The following is a 24,495-nucleotide window of genomic DNA, read 5'->3' as shown; positions in this document are numbered from 1 at the left end:
TAGTATTTGATTTCACAATCAAAATCTTTAAGCAAATCTAGCCATCTTCGCTGTCTCATATTCAATTCAGATTGTGAAAACAGATATTTCAAACTCTTATGATCAGAATATATCTCAAACTTTTCCCCATAAAGATAATGTCGCCATATCTTTAATGCAAAGACAATGGCTGCCAATTCTAAATCGTGAATTGGATAACGAGTCTCATGTGGTTTAAGCTGTCTTGAGGCATAAGCGATAACATGCCCTCGTTGCATCAGCACACATCCCAACCCTCTGTGAGAAGCGTCGCAATAAACCACAAAATCACCAGTACCGGAGGGAATAGTCAACATCGGTGCACTGGTCAATCTCTTATTCAATTCCAGAAAACTGGTCTCACATTCTTCAGACCAAACAAATGGAGCATTCTTCTGAGTTAGCTGAGTAATTGGTTTAGCTATGCTCGAGAAATCTTTAATAAAACGACGGTAATATCCTGGTAAACCCATAAAACTGCGAATTTCAGATACTGATGTCGGTCTTGGCCAAGAAATCACGGCTTCCACTTTACTGGGATCAACTGATATCCCATCTCCAGATATAATATGACCCAGAAATACTACCTGTCTTAGCCAAAACTCACATTTCGACAGTTTAGCATATAACTTCTCAACACTTAGAATTCGCAATATAGTTCTTAGATGCTCAGCATGCTCACTCATATTCTTTGAATAAATCAAAATATCGTCGATGAAAATAATCACAAAATCATCGAGATATTTCTGGAAGATACGGTTCATCAATCCCATGAATACAGCTGGAGCATTAGTCAGACCAAACGGCATGACAATAAATTCATCGTGTCCATACCTGGTTCTAAATGCCGTCTTTGAGATATCAGAATCTCTGACTCTCAGCTGATGATATCCCGATCTTAAATCGAACTTGGAATATACAGAAGAACCCTGCAACTGATCGAATAAATCATCTATACGAGGCAAAGGATATTTATTCTTTATCGTTGCCTTATTCAGTTGCCGATAGTCGATGCAGAGTCTCATCGAACCATCTTTCTTTCTTACGAACAGTACTGGAGCACCCCAAGGAGAAACACTCAGTCTGATGTACCCCTTGGCCAGTAAATCTTCCAATTGTTCCTTCAGTTCTTTCAATTCAACTGGTGCCATTCTGTACGGAGCTCTAGAAATCGGTACTGTACCTGGCATCAGTTCAATGCTGAAGTCTATCTCTCTAACTGGAGGTAATCCCGGGATCTCATCTGGGAAGACGTCAGCAAACTCACGTACCACTGGCAGATCTGCCAATGCTGGACTCGACTTCAGTAAATCTACTGAATATACAAGGAATCCTTCTGCTCCTTTCTGTAACAATCGAGTCATAGATAATACGGATACTAAAGGAATTCTCGATCTAGAACCCTTACCGTAAAATTTCCACTCATCAGCCATATCTGGTCTGAATCTCACTATCTTGTGGAAACAATCAACTATCGCTCTGTACTTGGTTAGCATATCAACACCGATAATACAATCAAAATCTGACAACCCAAGTACGATGCAATCTAACTCAATCTCATGCTCGTCATACTGTAGTACACAACGCTTAACAGAATTTACAGATATCAATCCTATCCCCAAAGGCGAAGATACCGACACTACCGTAGCTAAAGACTCTACAGGCAATGCATGACTCAATGCAAATCGTTCAGAAATAAATGTGTGTGAAGCACCGGTATCAATTAATACGTAAGCAGGATAACCACATAAAGAACAGTTACCTGCCACAACGTCATCTGGTGCTTCCTGGGCCTGCTCCTCTGTCAAAGCGAAGACTCTGGCCTGCTGTCTCGGAGGCTGCCCAACTGTCTGGCTTCCTCCTGGCCTCTGCTGTGACTGAGCTGGCGCTGGCTGGAATGTATGAACAGCAGCGGATCGTCTCTCAGTCTGTGCTGCTGATCCCGATGACTCGGCCCCCTGAGCTCTTTGGGAACCTCTCTGGGGACACACTTTAGCAAAGTGTCCCGGCTGTTTACAGACATTGCAACTACCAGTCACTCCCAGGCATTGCTCAGTAGCATGTCTTCCTCCGCAAGTCTTGCAATAAACTCCAGTGTAACTCTGGCTCAGTCTGGAACCACCGGAGCTGGAAGAACTACTCCCCGATTTCTTGAATTGCTTTCCCCTGGCTTTCAGAAATTCTTTCTTTCCTCCACTACTGCTGCCACTCTCAAATCTGGGAGGTGGTTGCTGTGGTCTCGGTGCTGGAGGCACGAATGAAGCCCCTTTCTGTCTCATCAGACCGGCTTCTGCTCCCTTAGCTCTGTTCAGGGCATCAGTAAAATTATCCGGTCGCCCGGTGTTCACCAATGTGAAAATGTCGGGGTTCAGGCCATTGATGAACAGGTCAGCAGTAGCTTCTTCGCTATCAGCCACATGTGGAGCAAATTTCAGCAAGGAGGAGAACTTGGACACGTATTCTTCTATGTTCATCGGTCCTTGCTTTAGATTGGCAAATTCCGCCCCCTTATCCTTCCGGTACGACACTGGAAAGAATCGTTGATAAAATTCAGTTCTAAATATATTCCAGGTAATATTCGTACCTCTATGCTCCATGGCTCTCTTCCTCGTAATCCACCAGTCCTTGGCCACATCGTGCAGCTGGTGTCCGATCAATTTCACTCTCTTCTCATCTGTATACTCCAAGGATTCGAACAACATCTCTATATCATCGAGCCAACTCTCGCATTCCACAGCGTTCTCTGTGCCTTTCAAGGTCGGCGGATGAAATGACTGAAATCGTTTCAATAACGTTTCCATTGGAGTAGGTGTGACATCCATTGGAGTATTTGATGTACTTCCCTGTTCTGGTACTCGTCTCGGAGGCATATCTAATAATCAAATAAATTAGTAACAGATACAACAATTCTGTTGCAACCTCCTCTGATCATCTTACTGCTGATCTATAATCAGTACTGATCCAATTTCAATAAAACATATTACTATATCAATCAGATAAACAAGTAACATGTAATAAAGCAGTAAGACATGCTAGCATTCAAAAGCAGGAAAGAAAACCTCAATCTACCCCGCTCACTAGCCTCTTCTATCTCAATCTAAAGGATCTATCGCTCTGATACCACCTGTTGTGGGGACCCGGACGCTAATCATCTTTTTAATCATGATTGGGACTAATTAATCAAGTATAATAAACAGGGTCTAAATTTTTTTTTAAAATGCGGAAGGTAATGGAATCAAACTCCTATACATATCAGTATAAAAGTATAAATCTGATAAAATATACAATCATACATACTCAGGTTCAACAACTACTATCAAGTGTTCAAACCCTAGCTCTAGTCCAAGTCCGGTATCACCACTCTAATCTCAGTCTGTCTTCATCTCTGTGACCCTGTACCTGTCCCACCTGTTGTCATGCACACATACAAACAAGACAACAGCCGGATAACTCCAGTGAGATATAAATATCCCAGTATAAACAATGTATTAAATGCAATCATATAAAACATATATAAAAGCATAAACAAACATCGAAGCATGTATCTAATCTGACTACATGAATCAATGACTCGTGATCTAATCTTATCTTATCTCAAATCTAGGGATCCCAATCTAATTTAGACTTTGGTATGCTGTATCGAGTGTGTCTGAGATAGACGTCGATCTACATCTGAAGCTCGTCGATACACCGTAAGTCTAGAGTCTTATCGGTTCTGAGAAAGACTCGACGGTTCTGCCCTAGCTAGGCTGTCTGCCCTAGACTCGGACTCTGACCCTGTTCTAAGTCAATACATGCACATATCAATCTGATAATCTGCAAATATCAATGCAATAAAGTAAAGTATGTGATTTAGAGAAACTCAAGTCAAACCTAACTTGAGTTGTGCAATCTCGAATCAACATTTATTTATACCTTTCTTGCTGTCGCTCTGATACAGTCGAAGTCTTGATTCAAAGTCTGTCACTGTTCAATCTGGCACTGACAATATCAATATTCTGTATCAATATTCTAATCAAATCATAACATCTCTATTTTATCAAATTCTGACGGTACCACCGTACAATCTTGCGATACTGATAATACTATACCAGTCTATATCAATTCCAAACATTTACAATCAACCACGGTACCAATCTGATATCAATTCTAGTCAATTTCATTCTGAAATTCATAACAATTTCATAATCAGTCCGTTTCTTAATCTGACTTCGATTCTACGTTGTCTAACATGTCAAGGACAACATATATGACGTGTATTCAATTCTAACAACATCATAATTTCCAAACATGCCAAAACGTAGTAAAACTTACGTCCAGTTGTAGCCTACGTTGATAGGAACACTGTACCGAAGTCGGATTTAAAATCTAACGGACGGATTGAAATGTAAAGGCGTAAGGATTTTTCTTTGAAAGATTCTCGACTTCCTTCCTCGATTTCTGAGGAATTTCGAGTGATATACATATATATATCACAAGATGCATGTAACGAAACGTGGCACTTTCCTTTGCAAAGCACGTCTCTCGCTCGGGCGCATAAATTTCCGCCCGGGCGAGCAACTCTCGGCCCTTCTGCGCGATTCAGTCTCGCTCGGGCGGACAAAAACTTCCGCCCGGGCGAGACACTTTCGGCCCTCTTGCATAATTCCGTCTCACTCGAGCGGACAAAAACTTCCGCCCGGGCGAGACACTTTCGGCCCACATCTTGGCTCTTCCTATTTCTTGGTCCAATAAAATCTCGGACTGGCCCGACTATAACCACATTAAGTCATAATCCATAATCTCATATTAATCTAATTAAAATCTCGGGCATTACAGAAATAGATGTGTTCGGTGCTCGCCGCTCGGTGACCGAAAGGAAAAAAAAGGGAAAATCTTGTTGAATGAAAGTGAGGAAGAGTAGGAATGAAAAATAATTTACACTGAAGACGCTGAATTCATTCTCGGAGGGAGGAGCACAATTTAAAGACCACGGATTCTAATAATCCGTGACAGTCTGCCACGGATTGACTGTCACGGATTCTTAGAATCTGTGAATCCGTGACCCATGACTTCTCTTTTTTTTTTTTTTAGTTTTTTTAATTTTTTTTTAAAAAAAATGATGAATCCGCAGCAGTGTGCATTATATTTTCATAAACTTACTCATTTTGCTATATTTTTATAATTATTATTTAAATTTATAATATTTTTAAAAAAAAACCCAATTTTGAATCATGCCAACCATAACTGTACAAGCTTCAAAATTCCCAAAAATTTGGTACGAAGATTAAATTATATCGAATGCTCACCTTAAATAAAAAAACTCGTGTTCAATATTTTTTTAAAAAATAAATCGATTTTTTTTTAAAAAAACACAATATACTTAAAATATTCGAATTTTTCTTCAGGTTCATGACCACTTGATTTTAGAGTAAATCTCTTGTGAAACGGTCTCACGAATTTTTATTTGTGAGCCGGGTCAACCCTACCAATATTCACAACAAAAAGTAATACTCTTAACATAAAAGTAATACTTTTTCATAGATAATCTAAATAAGATATTCATCTCATAAAATACGACACGTGGCTCGCACACTTTCGAAAATAGGTTATCAAAATTCGTGTACGATGAGAAAATAATAACTACTCCAGCTAGAATATATCCTTGTATTGATTAAAATATTATTTGAAATAAAGAATGTAAGGAATTGTTGTTGTGCAGGAAATAAATATAAAAACATTATTATAATTATGTGTGTATCAGAAGTTAGTGTTGTGTCCGGTGTTGTCAATACTGTACACAACACGGCAGCGGAAATTAATTATTAACACACAAATATAATTTAATGAATAAACACCAGCTTTAAATTATGCACAAGTACGAATACTTGTGCGATGCCTCATGGCAAAAATTTCACTAGAAAAATTATGTAAATCGTTTACACCAAAAACAATACTAGTGAGAAAACAAAAGCAAATTCCTTTACACTCCAAGGAATTAAAAATGCATCAAAATAAACCACATAAAAAAACTAGATGCATAAAATAAAAACGTATTGCTTAAAACAAACACAACCACTCTTCGTCCAACACTCTGCGTCAGTGTTGTCTCCGAGTGTTGGCAACACCAATCGGCAACACGGAAAATCTGTGAATCAATCACTCAAACACTTCACACGAAAATCTCCAATACTGAACTTGTGTGTTCAGAAAATGCTCCAGCAGCTTTCTGCGTTGCAAAGTGATCAATCGATCACACGAAAACTTCTCATCAAAAATAGGCTCGGCTTTCGTATATTCTTCTATGTAAGAACTCCTCTGCCGACCTTCCCGAAGACTCCCAAAAACTCCAGCAGCTTCTCTTCACAACAAAGTGATCCACAATCACACAAAACTTCAGCACCTACACAATAAAGTGACAACCCGATCACATAAAAATGTAGAGCAAATATATGTTGGACTTTTGTAATTTCTTCTATGTGAAAAGCTTCCTAGTCCAACTCTCTCCTCTCCAAAAACCCCACTGTACGGCTGCAAGGGTATCCATATTTATATCAATAGTTTGACCTAAAATTTATTCCATAAAAGTGTCCTACAAAATATGGAAACAAGATTTTCATTAGATAAAAAACACTTTCAAATAAAGATAAAATATCTTGGAGATACAAATCATATTAAAAACAAATACAATAATATCTATAGATAAATAAAGCAAGATCTCATAGTCTACAAATAAGTAAACCAAGATATTATCATTTAAATTAAATCAAGCAAGATTTAATAATCTAGAAAGGCAAAATCATAAATTGATAATATCAATTTAGCAAAATAATAAAGGAATAAAATATTCCTTTCAAAGAATATTAAAAAAAAAGGAAATTCAAGTTTTTTACTGTAAGGTGACAATCCACCGTTTTTGTTCATAATTTCTGTCGTTAACTTTTAACTTAACAAGAACTATTGAGCTGTGTTTGGTTTGGAGGATAAAATAAACTAATGATTAGTAAGCAAATGATAAAGAAAATGATTGTTGTAGGAATGTAATATATTGTGTTATATTTGGTATAATTTTTAAGTGTAAGATAATTTTGAATTTTTTGATGAAAAGACAAAATTGCCCTTTCTTCTTTTTTTCTTCTTCCACTCCGGCGGCGACGGCGGCAGTATGAGGAGGTATTATTTTAACCCACCTAATATAACTTAATCATTCATAGGAGGTATTGACTTGGTTAAATAATCATGCGAATCAAACGAGTGATAAGGTGGGTTAAAAAAATAAACACACCTTATCCATCAAACCAAACACTCCCTTAATATTAAATATTCAGGCTTATTAACCATGTGATTTCCGGGAAATGCCCAGGTCAGCCAATAACTCGGGTGGGGATAAGAACCAGCTAATATATTATCTCCGGAACTGCAATAACTCGAGAACACAATCAGACCAACATACGTTCGAGTGAGCCCGGACTCTCAGCCTAGCTCAGTAAATATAATAAGACATAAAGAGATCGAGTGTCCTGTTCACAACCTTGCACATCGATCATTGCCTGAACATCCTGAGACAAGTGTCATTCTTGGACCCACAAGTATGTGAAGTCAGGCTTTGAAATCATTGACATATCATTCAGCAAACGAAGGATAGTGTGACAATACCAGAGACAGTATGAGATGTCAGTTGTGGCAGTGTCAGAAAATAAGACATGAGCACTCATCACGCTTTCAATAAAGGTCGAACACTAAAATCAAAGTCATCATTATTTGTATTTCTATAAACGTACTTCTATAAACACAAATGTTTTATTAATTTGGAAGTATATATTCAATTTCCCATATTATTTCTCACACATACTCAATATACATGCTCTATATTACATATTTTTTTGCAAAAAATATTTAACTGACTTGAGCATCGAAATAGCTACGCCAAAAATTCTCCGGCGCCCCACTAACGTTCCTTGTTCTCCGAGTAGGTAGATTGTGATCCCGGAAATTACCAATCCGTTCTCCCATGTTCCCGAAAATAATTCACTCAGTCCGGTGAATCGTTCATTTAGCTCACCCAATTTAGCCAATCTACATCACCATGTATTTCACGTAGACAAAATATCAAAATTCAACAAAAGACACCGACTTTTGACAGCAAATTCGACAGTTTCAAACTTCCGTACTTAGTTGAATGTTGAATACAATAAATGAATAATGCCGGAGGCTTCTAAAACGTCAGATTAATAATTGAATAAACAATGAATAATCAAATATCTAAATCAGATAAAGAACATGAAGAATCCTTTATAAAGAATAACCTTGCTTCAAGAAGAACTGTCACTCCGGCTAACCAGAACAAGAAAAAGTGAACCGGTAAGTCCCCTTCATCTTTCTCATGTTTTCTTCCGTTGAGTGAAAAATACACAAAAACATGCATTACTTGAACTTACAATTTTTTTAATCCCATATTACATCGTGGAGGCGCGAGTTGATATAATACGCACACTTGATTTACGTGGGAGCATTCCTGTACTGCACATGAAGTTGCGGGAATAGATTCAGTGCCAAACAATTTTTCTTTCATTTGTGTATGCAGTCAAAGCTTTAATTCCCATATTATTTCTAGCCCGTGTTTGATCCTCGAGAATTCAAGAATATTTTAAGTTTTTAATTAATCTTCAAGCTTTGGTACAATAAAATTCATGGATTTGAAAAAACTAAAAACGTTTACATTTTTAGTGTATTGGTAATTGCATATTATGACCAGATGGTGCAAAAATACTGTAAATAACAGATTAGGATGATCGATTACAAGAGATTAGTGGCATGGAGTTACTGTATTAGGCTGCAGATATGATATTATTGGCAAAAAGGTTTTATAGTATATGCTGTGTATTGGTTGCATCATCACCATCGTATGTGTAGAGTATAACTTTTTATACAGAAGTATACCAGTCAACTCTTATATACATTTAGTAAAGATTCCTCATTTGTAGTTTGTTTCATAGAAATTAAAGAGAAAATTTTGTGGGTTTTTCAGATTTTCAAAGCTCACCCCTTCTTTGTCAATTCTTGAATGGATTCAGTTTTCACTGTTCACCCCTTTAACACGATCAGTCACCTTATGCTAGTCGTTTAACAGTTGTAGGTGCTGCAGTTTGCTTTTGTAAATCTTGGACTAGATTATTATGCGTTCCCTTGCCAGATGCTTTTGCTCCTCAAATGCTAAACATCCACCAAAATTTGAGGAACATGCCATTCTTGCTGATGAGACAACATGTGAGTTGAAATTGAAACTAAAATCTTGCAGTTGAATCTTCGACTGTTGCTTCTGTAGGCTTTTGGGGTTTGTAATTCTATTTGAAACTTTTCTTTCGATTTAATTTGCAGTTAGTGTGAATGAGGTTGAGGCTCTATACATCCTGTTTGAGCAATTAAGTAGTTCTGCAATTGATGATGATTTCATCCACAAGGTACTCTCAGTTTAAGGGAAAATTGAATGATATTAACAACCGAATCTCAAATACTATTAGCGCCGTCTTGTCTTAGTAATAAACTAGGGGCGAGTGAGTTGAGCTTGTGAGTAGTCAAATAACTGCTGGATTAGAGCTTGAGAAACAGCCGGAACATAAGCACCTGTAGTTCAATCTTGACGTTAATGGATAAAAGATCAGTTTTAGCAGCTGGTCTATGAAACATCAGACAACTTGGTTATCCATGAAGAGCTTATTTGAAAAATTTTCAAAGCTCGAGTAACTATCAATACATGCCAGTGGATGGGAGTTGGAGTCTTGACTACTCGTTTATCTTAGTATTAAAATTGCTTATTAAGTTGGCTTCCACACACCGTATCAAAAACCGAGGTTGATTCTGGCAGTAGGCTAACCCCGGTAAAGTGAAATGGTGGGAGCATCTTCTTGTTCCTGAAGATCATAATTTGATTTCATGGAATCTAAGGTTCTGAAAGAACGTAGTAAGTGCCCCAAAACCCAATTAAATGCAGCATATCGGCCTCCTACATCTGAAGAAATTTTGGCATAAAAAAGAGCTCTGAGTTGGCTGCTCTGGAAGCACTGATAGCTGCCTCAACTCCTTCTGCTCTGCTTGCCTTCTCTTTTTCTGATTGCAGTAGTGCTTTCTATTGGTTCAACTCTCGGGGTTTAGGCGCGTTATTTCTTCAAGTGAAGCTCCCACTAACTGCAACATAGAGTAATTCTGCTATCGTTATTATATGTGAGATCACATGACCGCAGATAACAAATTTGTTCATTCACTGCGCACTCTGTACTTATTTCATATTTAGAATATTGAGATGGTTGGTGTGATTTGGTTTCAGGAAGACTTCTTGCTTGCAATTTCCAACGGCAGCAGCAAGCAGAATCTCCTTTCAGAAAGGGTTTTGTACAATTCCCAGTTATCAGCTTCTGAATTCAAGAATTTGTGAAGTTATCAACAAATTTTAATTAGGATAACATTTCAATCGCCTTTGCAGCTATTCGATTTGTTTGATGCAAAGCGAAAGGGGGTGATTGAATTCGGAGAATTCGTTCGGGCATTGCACATCTTCCACCCTGATGCTCGAGAAGCTGAAAAAATATCCTGTAAGCCAATAATATAACTAATTTTTTTTATGGTTTTTTGTTCTGTAGATAGAAGGTATTTGCGATTTTAGTTCGTCAAGTACGCCACTTTCCTTTATAATGTTCGACCAATACATCCAATCCCCTTAGATGAAATATTGTCTTTACAGTTGCATTCAGGCTGTATGACCTTAGACACACTGGTTATATTGAAAGGGAAGGGGTGAGTTAATACCTTCTCAATGTTACTTCATCTGATGCTTATTTCAATGGCTTTTTTATCTGTTTTTTCGCGCGTTTTTCAGTTGAAAGAAATGGTTCTGGCTACTCTGAGGGAGCACGAGCTAGACCTGTGTCTTTCGATTGATGCTGTGGAAGCAATAGTGGACAAGGTATACTCAAAAACATGCAATGGTATTAACTTTGTAGTTTGTACTGATTTTTCGGGTAGACTCTGCAGGAGGTGGATTTGAAGGGTGATGGGAAGATAGATGAAGAAGAATGGAAGGATTTGGTTGCTAAAAATCCCTCTCTTATAAAGAACATGACTCTTCCATGCCTAAGGTGAGTCAGTATTGGAGAGTATTTATATTATATCGAGTGCAACAGTCTTTGTGTTTTGCGTATTAATTTTAAAAAGTAAATGAAATGAGATACAATAGCACATGAGATTCTTCCGCTTTTACATCGTACGTTGAGTACATGCCACACAGAAGAGTTTCGCAAACATTCCAAATTTTTTTTGTCGGAAGTTTTTGATCGATCGATATATTGCAGATTAATTGATGCATACAATTTATAATTTGATGATAATATGTAATGGGTTGATCAAATTCCAGGGATATCACACTAGCATTTCCACACTTTGTTGTGGAAAGTGAAGTTCCTGATTCAGAACTCTTCCGCTGAAATTGCAAGATTAGGACCTTCTCTGAGGAAGCACAGACCTCTTAACATGTTAGATCAATGATGTGTTGATTGTTGTTAAAGTATCTAAAAACTAGTGTAAAAATGTAAGAAAAAATTGTTTGAAAGTCGATTAACTATAATCTTCGTTGTTTTTTAAACCTTTAATTAGAAATTGAGGTCATTAATTAAAATGATGGAGAGCCAGAGCCGGAGTTTTAAAATGTTATTTTAAGAACAAGTATTAATTTGGACAACTATTCTGTCAAAACAGTTTTAGAGCTAAAAAACAATATGTTTGATTTCGTATCATTGCTTTCATTTATACAAACATGAAAAACACTTCTCAGTTATTCTTTAAAAATTATACTTGTAGAACAGTTTGTTAAAAATATTTTACAAAAACATTTATCTCATACAAACATATATTTTAAGTTTTTTCAGCTTATAAAACATTAAAAATGTTTTAAAGTATTTATCCAACAGAACCTTGTTTTTTTGTTTTTCGTGATAATTGATAAATATATATTCTTGGTCATCATGCATTGACATATATAATATATGAAATACATAATATTATATTTAATATCATGTCACTGATGAATCAGTTCATTTAACCAGTTTTTTTAAGTTCAATTGACTTTTATAATATTAAATTCTACTATAGATCGTATTATAAGATTATAGTTTTGGGTTAATTCAACTTTTAATTTAATTTAATCTATCTTTGAATTAACTTAGACAACTGTTTTTTGTTCGACATATGTGTGGATCAAAATGTCATTATTATTTTTCCTTATTCTTAATTTACAAGGGTAAATATAAATTTTAGAAAAAAACTTTCCATTAATTCCAACCAAATATTGCTTAAACAGATAAATCAACAAACAACCCATTTTCTAAAGAGTAGATCTCTTGTGAGACAGTCATGAATCTTTATCTGTAAGACGAGTCAACTCTACAATAAAAAATAATATTCTTAGCATAAAAAATAATATTTTTTCTTGAATAACCCAAATAAAAGATTTATCTCACAAAATACGACACGTGAGACCGTTTCACACAAGTTTTTGCTCGATTTCCACGAGTCCAACCATGGAAGGACCATTTTGGTTATTTTTAAAGGCTTTTTAAGGGAACTATATATAAATAGAACGACTTAATCTATTAGAAGATTTAGGGTTCGAAGTTAAAGCCCATGACAATGAAGAAACTAAAAGCCCATGTGATAAATGGGTCCAGTAAATATTAGGAAGAATCTAGATGAATTAATTGTTGTAATTGTTGTAACAGAATTTCTGATAAGGTTCCAGGTGTCATCATCTTATGTCTTGGGTCCTCTGTATAAATCGGTCCCCATAGTGTTAATGAAAGCATGATAGATAAATGATTCACACGGGAAACACACTTGCTCTTCTTCTATTTCTCTAACTTGGTATCAGAGCTGTCATGGCTAACGCCAGCTCCAGTAGTGAGTCGCTCATCCAAACCGAGGTTGTGGCCACTGTCCCAAGCTTCGTGTTCATTAACCCAGCCAACCAAATTAACTCGGTTAAACTGAGCGACGACAATTTTCTTTTATGGCATATCCAAGTCATTGCTGGAATCCGTGGTTTGGGATTAGAGGACTTCATTCTTGCAGATCCTCCTATCCCTCCCACTGTGATTTCTGAAGATAACACCACCCCTACTAGCAATCCTAAATTTATCAATTGGAATCGACAGGATCAGCTCTTATTTTCCTTCCTCTTGTCATCCATGACAGAGGCTGTTCAAAGCCAAATGATTGGGTGCGCCACATCCTCTCAACTCTGGTTTCAGGTCTCGCGCTTATTTGCTTCAAGATCGAAGGCGAAGGTGATGCAATATAAACTACAGCTGCAGACCTTGAAGAAAGGGAATCAGAGTATGAAAGACTATTTGAGTAAAATGAAACACCTCATGGATACTTTAGCAGCGGCTGGACATGGTATCAGTGAGGATGATCAACTCATATATGTTCTCGGTGGCGTAGGCTTGGAATATGATTCTGTCGTGGTTCATGTGACATCACGGGTTGATACTTTAGCATTACCAGAAGTAGCTGCTCTCCTCCTCGCTCATGAAGGACGCCTGGAATCACACAACACTAGCAATGATACTCTACCGCATTCAGTCAACACAGCCATTCTCCCTCCTCAGAAAAAACCTGATCACTCCTCTTCACCTCGAGGATTCTATTCTCGTGGTCGTGGTCGTGGAAGAAATACTCGGGGAGGACGCCGGTTCTGGAACAATAATGGTCGGTCTATTTGTCAAATCTGTGGGATCCCTGGCCATGTAGCAGAAATATGCTATTACAGGTTTGATGCTGAGTTTGTTCCTAAGTCTGCAAACTCCTTTCGATCACAGTCACAGAGCTCTTTTCTCCCACGTCAGCAAGGTCATTCACGGCCTCCATCACCAGTCTATCCATCTGCAGCTCTAGCCACCACCACTTCTGAATCTGCAGAGGATGAATTTTGGTTTCCAGATTCTGGTGCCTCTCACCATGTTAGAAACAACCTTGGCAATCTCTCAATTGGCTCCGAGTACACTGGAGGTGGTAAGGTTCATATTGGAAATGGCGCAGGTCTGTTTATATCCAACATTGGTGACTCTAAATTTCATTCTTCTTCCTCTCGCCCCTTTCGATTAAATAACTTGCCCCGTGTTCCTCGCATAACTAAAAATCTTCTAAGTGTTAGTAAGTTTGCCCTTGATAATAATGTCTTTTTTGAGTTTCATCCTTCGTTTTGTCTTGTGAAGGATCTAGCCAAGCAAGCTGTTCTTCTCCGAGGCATTTTGCATGAAGGTTTATACAAGTTTACTCTTGGGACACCTCTTACTGCCGCCACACCAAAGCCCACATGTCTTCACTCCACCTTTACAGCCCAATGTTCTACCATCACTCACCAGTGCTCAAACAAAGTTTCTCCAAGTATTTTGGACCAGTGGCACTATAGATTAGGACATCCACCACTTCCTATTGTTAAGAAAGTTTTATCTAAATGTAATTTGTTGATTCCCAGAAATACTATTATGCAATTATGTGAAGCTTGTGAACTTGGCAAAAGTCATAAACTCCCTTTTCCCAATTCTCAAACCAAATTTTCAGAACCTCTTGAACTTGTTTTCTCCGATGTTTGGGGTCCTGCACACACTCCTTCACGGAATGGTTTCAAGTATTATGTCAGCTTTGTCGATGCTTTCAGTCGATTTACGTGGATATATTTCCTTAAACTTAAATCAGAAGTTGCTCAAGTACTTTCTCACTTCAAAAACCATGTTGAATTACAACTCAATAAGAAAATCAAAGCCGTGCAATCTGACTGGGGTAGGGAGTTTCAATCTTTACATTCCTTACTGCAAACACAGGGGATCACACATCGAGTGTCCTGTCCTTATACCTCAAAACAAAATGGTGTCGTTGAACGCAAACACCGTCACATAGTTGACACTGGTTTGTCTCTTCTAGCCTATGCATCAATGCCGTTAAGATTTTGGGATGATGCTTTTTCAACAGCTGTTTATCTCATAAATCGGTTGCCTACGGTTGCCCTTCAAGGTCTTATTCCACATCAGTGTCTGTTCAAAAAGTCACCAGATTACTCTTATCTTAGAATATTTGGTTGCCTTTGTTTTCCATGCCTTCGTGACTATAATCCTCATAAACTTGACTTCCGTTCCACCCCGTGTACTTTTCTTGGCTATAGTGACAAACACAAAGGATATAAGTGTATTAGTGCCACTGGTCGTGTCTTTATTTCAAGACATGTCAAGTTTCATGAGCAAACCTTCCTTTTCCATAAGCAGCTTGCTAGTTCTAGTTCCACTTCCATTCCTCAATCTTCTTCTCCTTCATCTCTTTATTTACCCAAAGTTCCTGCTTCCACATTTTCCTTTAGTTCAGTACCTCCAGTAGCTTCCCTGACTAACTCTTCCCCTCCATCTTCTTGCACACAATCTGCTCATACACCTGCCACTCCTTCTCTTGTCTCTTCATCCACTGAACAGATAATTACTTTACCATCCCCTTCTACTTCTCCTTCCCTCCAAGCCACAACACCTGCGCCTACTCCATTGAATCTTCACAAAATGGTGACTCGTTCCAAGGATGGGATTTTCAAACCAAAAATTCACTTATCTATGCATTCAAACATCTGGGAACCATCCTCTTTTCAGGAAGCCAGTTCACATCCTGAATGGCGTCAAGCTATGGAATTCGAATATCAAGCTTTAATGCAGAATCATACATGGACTCTTGTTACACCACCTTCTTCTTCACCTATCATTGGTTGTAAATGGGTTTTTAAACTCAAAACAAATCCAGACGGCTCTATTGCTAGGTACAAAGCCCGTCTTGTCGCAAAAGGCTACTCCCAAACCCCGGGGCTTGATTACAAAGAAACATTCAGTCCAGTTGTGAAGCCCACAACCATCAGACTTGTTCTATCTGTGGTTGTTTCTAAAGGATGGCGAATTCAACAGGTTGACGTCAATAATGCCTTTCTACACGGTCAACTTACTGAACTTGTGTATATGCGTCAACCTCAGGGCTTCGAAGTTCCAAGTAACACCTCTCCTCTGGTATGCAAATTGAATAAAGCTATCTATGGGCTCAAGCAAGCCCCGAGAGCTTGGTTTGAACGCTTATGCCACACTCTAAAGCTTATGGGTTTTGTCGAATCTAAAGCAGATGCCTCATTGTTGGTTAAAACTCATGCTGCCTTTGTGATCTATGTGTTGGTTTATGTTGACGATATTCTAATTACAGGGAGTGACCCTACTCAAGTCCGATCTCTCATTTCAGCTTTACACAACCAATTTTCTCTTAAGGATTTGGGAGATGTGAGTTATTTCTTGGGTATAGAGGTTTGTAGATCTCTGGATAATTCAATGACTCTTACTCAGGCCAAGTATGCACAAGATTTGCTTCTTCGTACTAAGATGAGTAATGCTAAATCTCTGCCAACACCAATGACTTCAGGTCTCAAATTATCTTCCAAAGATGGTGATCCATTTGATGATGTTACACTTTATCGTAGTACAGTAGGTGCACTTCAGTATCTAACTATTACTCGACCGGACATTGCTTTTAGTGTCAACAAAGTGTGTCAGTTTATGCAGGCTCCCTCACACTCTCACTGGAAAGCAGTCAAACGTATTTTACGTTAATTAAATGGTACTCTTGAATATGGTATTCGTCTCAACCCTTGCTCAACCTTTACTCTACAAGGATTTTGTGATGCGGATTGAGGTAGTGACCCTGATGATCATAGATCCACTTCTGGTTTCTGTTGGTTTTTTGGGTCTTCACCAATTTCTTGGAGTTCCAAGAAGCAATCTATTGTGTCAAGATCTAGTACTGAAGCAGAATATAGAAGCGTTGCTAATGCTACATCAGAACTACTACGGCTTCAATCTCTTCTTGCTGAGCTACATGTTACTGTCTCAAGACCACCTATTCTTTGGTGTGACAATCTCAGCACCATTGCACTCACTGCCAATCCCGTACTACATGCAAGAACCAAGCACTTAGAACTTGATTTGCATTTCGTTCGAGAAAAAGTTCTGGCCAAGCAACTTTCAGTTCGTCATGTTCCTTCAATTGATCAAATAGCAGACGTGCTTACTAAACCATTGTCTGCTATGATGTTTCATCGGCTTCGGTCCAAACTTTGCGTGGTTCCTCATCCCCGGCAAAGCTTGAGGGGGCCAGTTAAAGCCCATGACAATGAAGAAACTAAAAGCCCATGTGATAAATGGGTCCAGTAAATATTAGGAAGAATCTAGATGAATTAATTGTTGTAATTGTTGTAACAGAATTTCTGATAAGGTTCCAGGTGTCATCATCTTATGTCTTGGGTCCTCTGTATAAATCGGTCCCCATAGTGTTAATGAAAACATGATAGAGAAATGATTCACACGGGAAACACACTTGCTCTTCTTCTATTTCTCTAACTTTCGAGAGAGTAAAAAACCAAATTCAAAGGAATCACACTTTTCATGCCTGAGACTTTTTTTATTCCTCTTTTGATTTTAGTTTCATGCACTCGAACATTGATGTATTTCTTTGTTTAGTTTTTATGAATTAATTTCATTTAGACTAAGACACAATAGAGACGAGACGATATTATGTTTTGTATTGGGTTTATTTTCGATAACCTATTATTTCTTGCTTTCAATTACTGATTGATGTTGATTTAATATTGCTTGTGAATAATCTGATCAATTATTTACATATTTGTGTTGAGAAAAACCTATAAAGCGCAGAATCCATCACGTTAAATCATTAAGAATTTGACTGAAATCTTAAGCGGAAGCGTACTTGAAGCCATAATCCTGAATTGTTTAGAACGTGTCTTGATCTTCCAGATCTACGCGCTCTTTCCTTGAGAGAATCCTTCAGTTTCTCTTAAGAACTATTTTCTTAATGGGTGAGAGAATAGTGAAAGTGACAACACGAGATCTGGGGACCATGACCCATATTTATAGATAATGTTTACCAATATCTTCTGATATTTCTGTTTTAGTCCATCATAAAAACAGAAATTACACTTATGTCTCTACAACCCATTAGATACATTAAAGCCCAATAACCCGAAACATTAATTGATCACTTTATTTTGGGCTTAACTTAATAGACAACCCACAACACATAATTATTCACATATAAGCCTGTAGACAATTAAATTTGTTGTACATGAAATTATGGCAAGTACAAAATAATATTAAATATCAAAAAAATTCTATTTATTGGGATATTAGATTCCTACAAAAAATAAATAATTGCATAAGATGGAAAAGAATACTAATATTTTTAGTATTTGAAATCAAATATTATGGTTAATGGAAATAAATCATCAAATCAATCATGAGGGGCCAATCAAATCACGACACCTCATCAAATGAAAATGGAAAGAATTTGCATCCTTCGGCTATAAATAGAGGAGCGGAGGGGCAAGGAAAAAAACAATACAGAAGGCAAAGAAGTAGGCAAAGAAGTAGAGAAGAATTCAAGACATAAATTCTCTCAACTCAAGTTCTTCAAACTTAAAGAAATCAGCGAAGTTCAAGGCGTGATTCAAGGCATTCATCGTGTTCTTCCTCAAATTCATCCAAATTCAAAGGGATCTTGTTCTTCATCAAATTGAAGATCAACAAATTCAAAGCACGATTCAAGGCGTTCATCACGTTCTTCTCAAATTTTGAAAATTAATTCAATATCAAGGTTTCGACCCATTGAATTAACGTTATTGAAAAATCAAATCACCTTCCACGAAGATCAAGTATTCAAGAAGTTCAGATTCTACACGAGATCGTCATTGAAGAGAATAATCAAGGGATCATTTAGAGATTGCATCCACAAAATTTTATTTAAATTCGAATTGTATCGTTATTTCTTTTGTGATTTTGCAAAATAAAGAAATTTGCGCTACAAAGCCCATACAAATAAATTGATCCAACAATTTGTTGATTAATTTTGAATCAAAAGAAGATTGGTTAAAGATAACTTCAAAATATTCTATCATCACATGTGTGAAATAAACTAAAAATAATATTCAATTTCAGTATATAATTACAGGTGAAAACTGAAATTCCACAGCATATTAATGCATAAATCAAATTAAATTCAATTAGAAATAATTGAACTTATAGATTAAAATATGATTATTAAGTCAAGAAATAGATTAATAATTTCTTCGTGATTTTGCAAGAAATTGATCATTATTTAAATTTCAACATGTGTCAAAATAAGTTTGATATCATATTGTGACTTAACCCTTTATTTGAATTTGAATTCTTAATTTATTATTAATATTGGTTACCGTTATATTTTAATTGACAAGCGTACTAGTTAATTAATATAGATTATAATTTTATCATCATGATTAATTTAATTTGTATATATTAAATTAAAATTTTGGTACTTAAATAGTAGTTTCGCACTCCAAATCTGATGTATTATAATTTGACCTAGTACGCTTGCTACTTCAACCAATTTTAATGTCGCAATTCAAATTTGAACTATTTTTCTTAGTTTAGGGAAAGAGAAAAGTTGGGAGGAAGACAACGTGGGGGTAAGAAAGTGGGTGCGGGAGAAGGTTTTCCTGAAATTTCGATTTCACCTTTGTAAATTGAAAATAAGGAAAAAACAGGAATTTTGGTCCACACACATTTTGGTTTTTGGACCAAAAACAGTTAATCTATTAGATCCCTTAAATATATCATTTTCTAATAAACAAGATGATTTTGAAAATTCTCGTGGGTATTTAAATTTGGGCAAAAACTTATGTGAGACGGTCTTACGGGTCATATTTTGTGAGACATATATCTTATTTGGGTAATCCATGAAAAATTATTTTTTTTTATGCTAAGAATATTACTTTTTATTGTGAATATCGATAGGGTTGACCCGTCTCACAGATAAATATTCGTGAGAACGTCTCACAAGAAACGTACTCTTAGAGTTGAACTTGTAAACTATTTGCACTGGCCACTGGCAAAGAAACAAACCTTAACAAATTTCTCTTTATAGAAAATCTATGCAAATTTTTTCCATTTTAAAAATATTTATTTCAATATATTTTTTCATATTATAAATCCATCTTGACAATTTATTCATTCTTTGTAAATTGGAATTTGGATTTTAAAAGTTAATTCAGTAAATTAATTTCTACTGGAAAAAACTATTCTAGGATATTTATATATAGTTGAATGTAATGGTTTTTATCAAATATGTGTAAGTCGCAGTACTTACGCTATCAGGCAAGGAGGAAGAAGGATTTATTGGCCAAATTGTCTTTGCATTTATTGTCAACACATACTAACATATCTTGTATTGTGTTAATTCAAAGATTACAACCCAGAGAAGAAGATATACAAGAGAAGTATACCAAATACCACTGGGGAAACTCAGCCTAAAATCAAAAACAGTTTCAAGATTTGGTGCAAAGAAGTAAACACAACACCTTCATTCATGAAAAATAAAGATGGAGGACGACCACTCAGACGACAATGTAGTTAGAGGGCGACGCAGTTTCATTTTGAAGCCTCGTAACCATAAGGGTTTTTACTGGCCCAGTTCCATTGATCCCGACACATCTCATCGATGCCAAACTTTGCCCTTCACAAAAGATGATAAAATGTTTTGTAAGCCAAATGGAGTTCAAAGCACAAACTAAGTGTTTACCACTGTATCAAAAGTTATGATAACTTCTAGCAAGAGTTTATCCCAAAGACTTTAAACTGATAATAAGAGTGAATCTGAAGGATTTAAAACTATACAGTGAGCTAAACAATGGATCGCATAGAGGCAGCTACATGAGAGATTGGGGCGACTGGTGCTCAATAAAAGGATTTGACTCAAAGTAGTTGAAACACTTACTTCCAGTTCAATTCACGTTCAGCTTTGTCAGTTTCAGCATATACGACCTCAGCATCACCAGGACGTCGTTCAGCCATTACCAAAGGAATTTTCTATATGAGCAGGCAAAATATGATACATGGACGTAAATATATAGACCAGTGAAGAGGTGTCAATGACAATGTGTAGAAGTAAATCATCATTGTTCCAAGAAAATAGCTCCTATACGAGCCATTAAATTATTGGATCGCAACTACTGCATAATTATTCATGCGATTAAAAACTGGTGAATCAACAATAGAAGCGAACGGCAGAATGTTGTGTGGATCAAATAAACAAGTATAAAGTGCCATTTATGTATCAGCTTAACAACTTACCTTCCCAGACGCTTTCTCAAAAGCTGCTACCATTTCCAACACAGATGTACCCTTCCCAGTCCCCAGATTGTACACCTCGCAACCTGCAGTTTCACACATTTCATCAATACCACACCTTGAAAAGGCCACTGCTTTTGAAATAAAGCTAGAAAAGTAAAACACAATCAGTTAGCAGAAACCTATCAAGGGGGAAGCCTCATATTCAAGGCAGTATCTATGTAGATTATAATGAAAAAAGAATTGCATTCATTCTACATTCTGTAGGACAATGTTTCAATTGGCAGTACAGGCTGGTCACAAGAATGATCGTCAGTGCGTAGAAGAATACAAGTCCAACTATGAATTCAAACAGCTGCTATCGATTTACACATTAAACCTGACAATTAGAGTACCAAGGAAAAAAATAACACTACACGGTAGTAAATAAAACAGCTACTACTCAGAGATCATACCTACAGAAGGGTCAGAGAGCTTGTTCAAAGCAGAAATATGGCCATCAGCTAAATCCACAACATGAATGTAATCGCGTACCTGACCAAATATGGAAGCAAGTAAACCCGATTTAAATGCAAATGCAAACTGTGGTGCACAGAGTTTAATGAATTCTTGAGTGCATTGCAGTACACAATGTTTTGAGAAGTTAACATGGCACAGATACCAAATTAATCAGAATTTATACAATACTATTCATCAATATCCACAAATTTGAGAATAACCAAGTGTACTCAGATCCACACGTAGTGAATATAAAAACAGAAAATGAAGAATTAGCAAAGTATTCCAAATCTAAATATAACCCCAAGCGACATACAGTACATGCTTACCCCTGTTCCATCCTTTGTTCCATAGTCAGTTCCAAAAACTGTCAGCGCAGGTCGCCTTCCAACGGCTACTTGTTGCACGAAAGGCATGAGATTGTTTGGAATCCCACGAGGGTCTTCACCAATGTAGCCGGTGGGATGTGCACCAACTGGGTTGAAGTACCTCAGCAATATGATTTTCCACGTTGAGTCAGATTGGTAAATGTCACGACATATCTCTTCTATGAAAAGCTGGAAAAATTGTTAGTGTTAGGCGAGCTAGCTGACAAAGAAAGCGAATGTTCTATTTTTAATTATCCTGAAGCCAAGCACTATACAATCTTATTATCAAATCATTCACATCAAATTGTCTGAATAATCAATCACCTTTGTCCGTCCATAAGGATTTGTAGCGCTAATGGGGAACTCTTCTGTGCATGGCACCTCTTTCGGCCAACCATACACTGTAGCTGAAGATGAAAATACAAGCTGAAAATAGCATATTAAGAAAACCCGGTTATGACAAGGTATCAACTGGAAATGAGGGAAAATATTAAGCAGAAAGGTAAACCCGGCGAGTACTTTTTTACATCCATGTGCAGCCATGACTTCTAGTAGAACAATGGTACCAATAAGGTTATTGTCATAGTACAGCAACGGTTTCTGCACACTTTCTCCAACAGCTTTTAATCCGGCAAAGTGAATAACGGCCTCAAACCTTCATTCAGTGCATTCGAAACAAATACGAAACAACAGTTACTGTTTGGAAGGGCCAAACAGAAACAAAAAAACGTCTCAAATACTTAATTTAAACCATTGTGAACATAAAAGGCCATTGGGATCATGCTCAAAGAGTCTAGCTCATCTTGTGATTCAAATACCTGAATGACAATGTAACGTCATCATTATGGAAAAACTACAAGGCCAAAAAAAATTAACATTGAATTTCTCGTCCAGTTTTCCTTGTTAAAAAAAAGAGGATACCAGATAATTCAAGTCACAACGGTAAGCTGATTTTACGTTTTTTTGTTCAGATATAAGGATGACTGAATAACATGACTTAAAGAAGACTCACTTTTCAGAAGCAAATAGCTTCTCCAGTGCTGGCTTATCCCGAAGATCTATCTGGAATCAAATACAAAATCATCAAAACTGACGTTAAAAATTGTCCTTGTCTATCATAACTTCCATTACAAGGCAAGCTGTTAGAACTTAGATACTAGAATAGAGGGCTAAAAGCTTCTACAATCTTAACACCATTCCTCTTAGTTCACCTCATTCACGATCACATCAGAAAATGCTTAAAAAAAATTTCACGTAAAAATATCAACACAACCCGGTCATTATTTTAAAAGACGGTCGACACCCTAAAACCAAACCAATATTGTCAAGTATCCCACGACTAACATAACACTAAGGGTGAATAAACAGCAAATTCACCTAACACATTTATATATAACAGAGATTGACTACAACATGGGGAATGTCGATCAATGACCAAACTCAACACCATAAGCAAACGCACATTCCATGCACCAGTCTAATCTATTTTATCTCACTTCAAATCTATCATAACCCAATCAAATCTTTACGTCTAAACACATATAACATCTCCATGTTGAAACCAAAATCACCACAAAAAAATCACATCACAGATCCAGCGCATTGAGTAAAACAGAAATCATCCAAGAACGTATCAAGATCACCCCTTTCTATCAAAAATCACAAAACCCAAAGAAATTATGCATAATGAGAAAAGCGGACCTTGTGAAAAGTGAGATTGGAGCCACGTTCAGCAGCGAGTTCTTTGACTCTCTTGATGGCTATTTCGGAAGAATTGTCCAAATTATCCACCACTACCGCCTTGTATCCTCCCGACAGCAACTGCAACACAGTGTGACTTCCGATATATCCCGCACCTCCTGTGACTAATATACTGGACGGCATCTTTTTTGTGGATGGAAATATTAAATCCAAGAATTTAATGCGATATGGGCACACACGACTGAGGATTCTGGACAAGACTGAGCTTAGATTAGAGACTGTGAATATGTACATCGACCCACATTTATATACACATACATACATGCACGTGATGTCTAAGAATGAAATTTAATTAAACATTTGTCGTGTTTGGTAGGCTCATAATTTCTTTTCCGCTCTTCTAATTTTAGACAGAGAAATTGGACTTTTTGTTTGGTGGGCATGTGGCCAAATTGCTTATATTCACTGGAAAATCTTTGCGTCACCTGGGAGTCAAGAATCTTGAACATGGAAAGAAACATATAATTTATGATTTAATCAGTTTTTTTTTTTACTTTGTTTTTTCATTGAGAATTTGATATCGATTATCACTGCTATCAAGTATCAGAAAATATTTTTGGAGCAAAGTATCAGAACAATATGCAAATTCCAAGATTATTTTTTAAAAAAATCCAATCTTTTAATTTGTTGGAACA

At 36.8% G+C, this 24,495-nt stretch overlaps 2 protein-coding genes across 4 annotated transcripts; one reads left to right on the top strand and one right to left on the bottom strand.

Annotated features, from left to right (window-relative positions):
• The first annotated feature begins 8,232 nt into the window (after positions 1–8,232).
• Positions 8,233–11,693, top strand: LOC140829855 (calcineurin B-like protein 7). 3 transcript variants are annotated; one of them, XM_073193137.1, is made up of 9 exons: positions 8,233–8,358; positions 9,128–9,264; positions 9,376–9,458; positions 10,322–10,381; positions 10,478–10,586; positions 10,736–10,788; positions 10,871–10,957; positions 11,026–11,129; positions 11,405–11,684. In XM_073193137.1, exons 2-9 carry the CDS (start codon positions 9,174–9,176, stop codon positions 11,472–11,474), a joined length of 657 nt encoding a protein of 218 aa, XP_073049238.1. In that variant the 5' UTR covers positions 8,233–8,358; positions 9,128–9,173; the 3' UTR covers positions 11,475–11,684. The 3 variants fall into 3 exon arrangements, with proteins under 3 accessions (XP_073049238.1, XP_073049237.1, XP_073049239.1); XM_073193136.1 differs by having other exon boundaries at positions 11,017–11,129; XM_073193138.1 differs by lacking the exons at positions 8,233–8,358; positions 9,376–9,458 and having other exon boundaries at positions 9,142–9,264; positions 11,017–11,129; positions 11,405–11,693.
• An 8,585-nt stretch (positions 11,694–20,278) lies between these two features.
• Positions 20,279–24,197, bottom strand: LOC140831176 (UDP-glucose 4-epimerase GEPI48-like). Its single transcript, XM_073194977.1, has 9 exons — positions 23,801–24,197; positions 23,112–23,161; positions 22,619–22,754; positions 22,424–22,525; positions 22,061–22,288; positions 21,689–21,767; positions 21,237–21,319; positions 20,881–20,972; positions 20,279–20,619 (listed from the first exon to the last, which is right to left on the bottom strand). Exons 1-9 carry the CDS (start codon positions 24,122–24,124, stop codon positions 20,535–20,537), a joined length of 1,179 nt encoding a protein of 392 aa, XP_073051078.1. The 5' UTR covers positions 24,125–24,197; the 3' UTR covers positions 20,279–20,534.
• Positions 24,198–24,495: the final 298 nt, after the last annotated feature.

Source organism: Primulina eburnea, chromosome 4 (assembly GCF_022965805.1).
Source record: "Primulina eburnea isolate SZY01 chromosome 4, ASM2296580v1, whole genome shotgun sequence".
Lineage (NCBI taxonomy): Eukaryota > Viridiplantae > Streptophyta > Magnoliopsida > Lamiales > Gesneriaceae > Primulina > Primulina eburnea.
The sequence above is the reverse complement of the archived record's forward strand: the minus strand, read 5'-3'. Positions and strand labels throughout refer to the sequence as shown.

Excerpts from the sequence above, each read along its gene's own strand:
- LOC140829855 (XM_073193136.1), top strand. The coding sequence starts at position 9,174 with ATGCGTTCCCTTGCCAGATGCTTTTGCTCCTCAAATGCTAAACATCCA. Across the intron at positions 10,587-10,735 it reads AGAAGCTGAAAAAATATCCT|TTGCATTCAGGCTGTATGAC; the intron begins GTAAGCCAATAA and ends TTGTCTTTACAG. Across the intron at positions 11,130-11,404 it reads ATGACTCTTCCATGCCTAAG|GGATATCACACTAGCATTTC; the intron begins GTGAGTCAGTAT and ends ATCAAATTCCAG.
- LOC140831176 (XM_073194977.1), bottom strand. The coding sequence starts at position 24,124 with ATGTATGTATGTGTATATAAATGTGGGTCGATGTACATATTCACAGTC. Across the intron at positions 22,289-22,423 it reads ATCCTTATGGACGGACAAAG|CTTTTCATAGAAGAGATATG; the intron begins GTGATTGATTAT and ends CAATTTTTCCAG. Across the intron at positions 20,620-20,880 it reads GAACGTGAATTGAACTGGAA|GGCAAAGTTTGGCATCGATG; the intron begins GTAAGTGTTTCA and ends TCTTTTGTGAAG.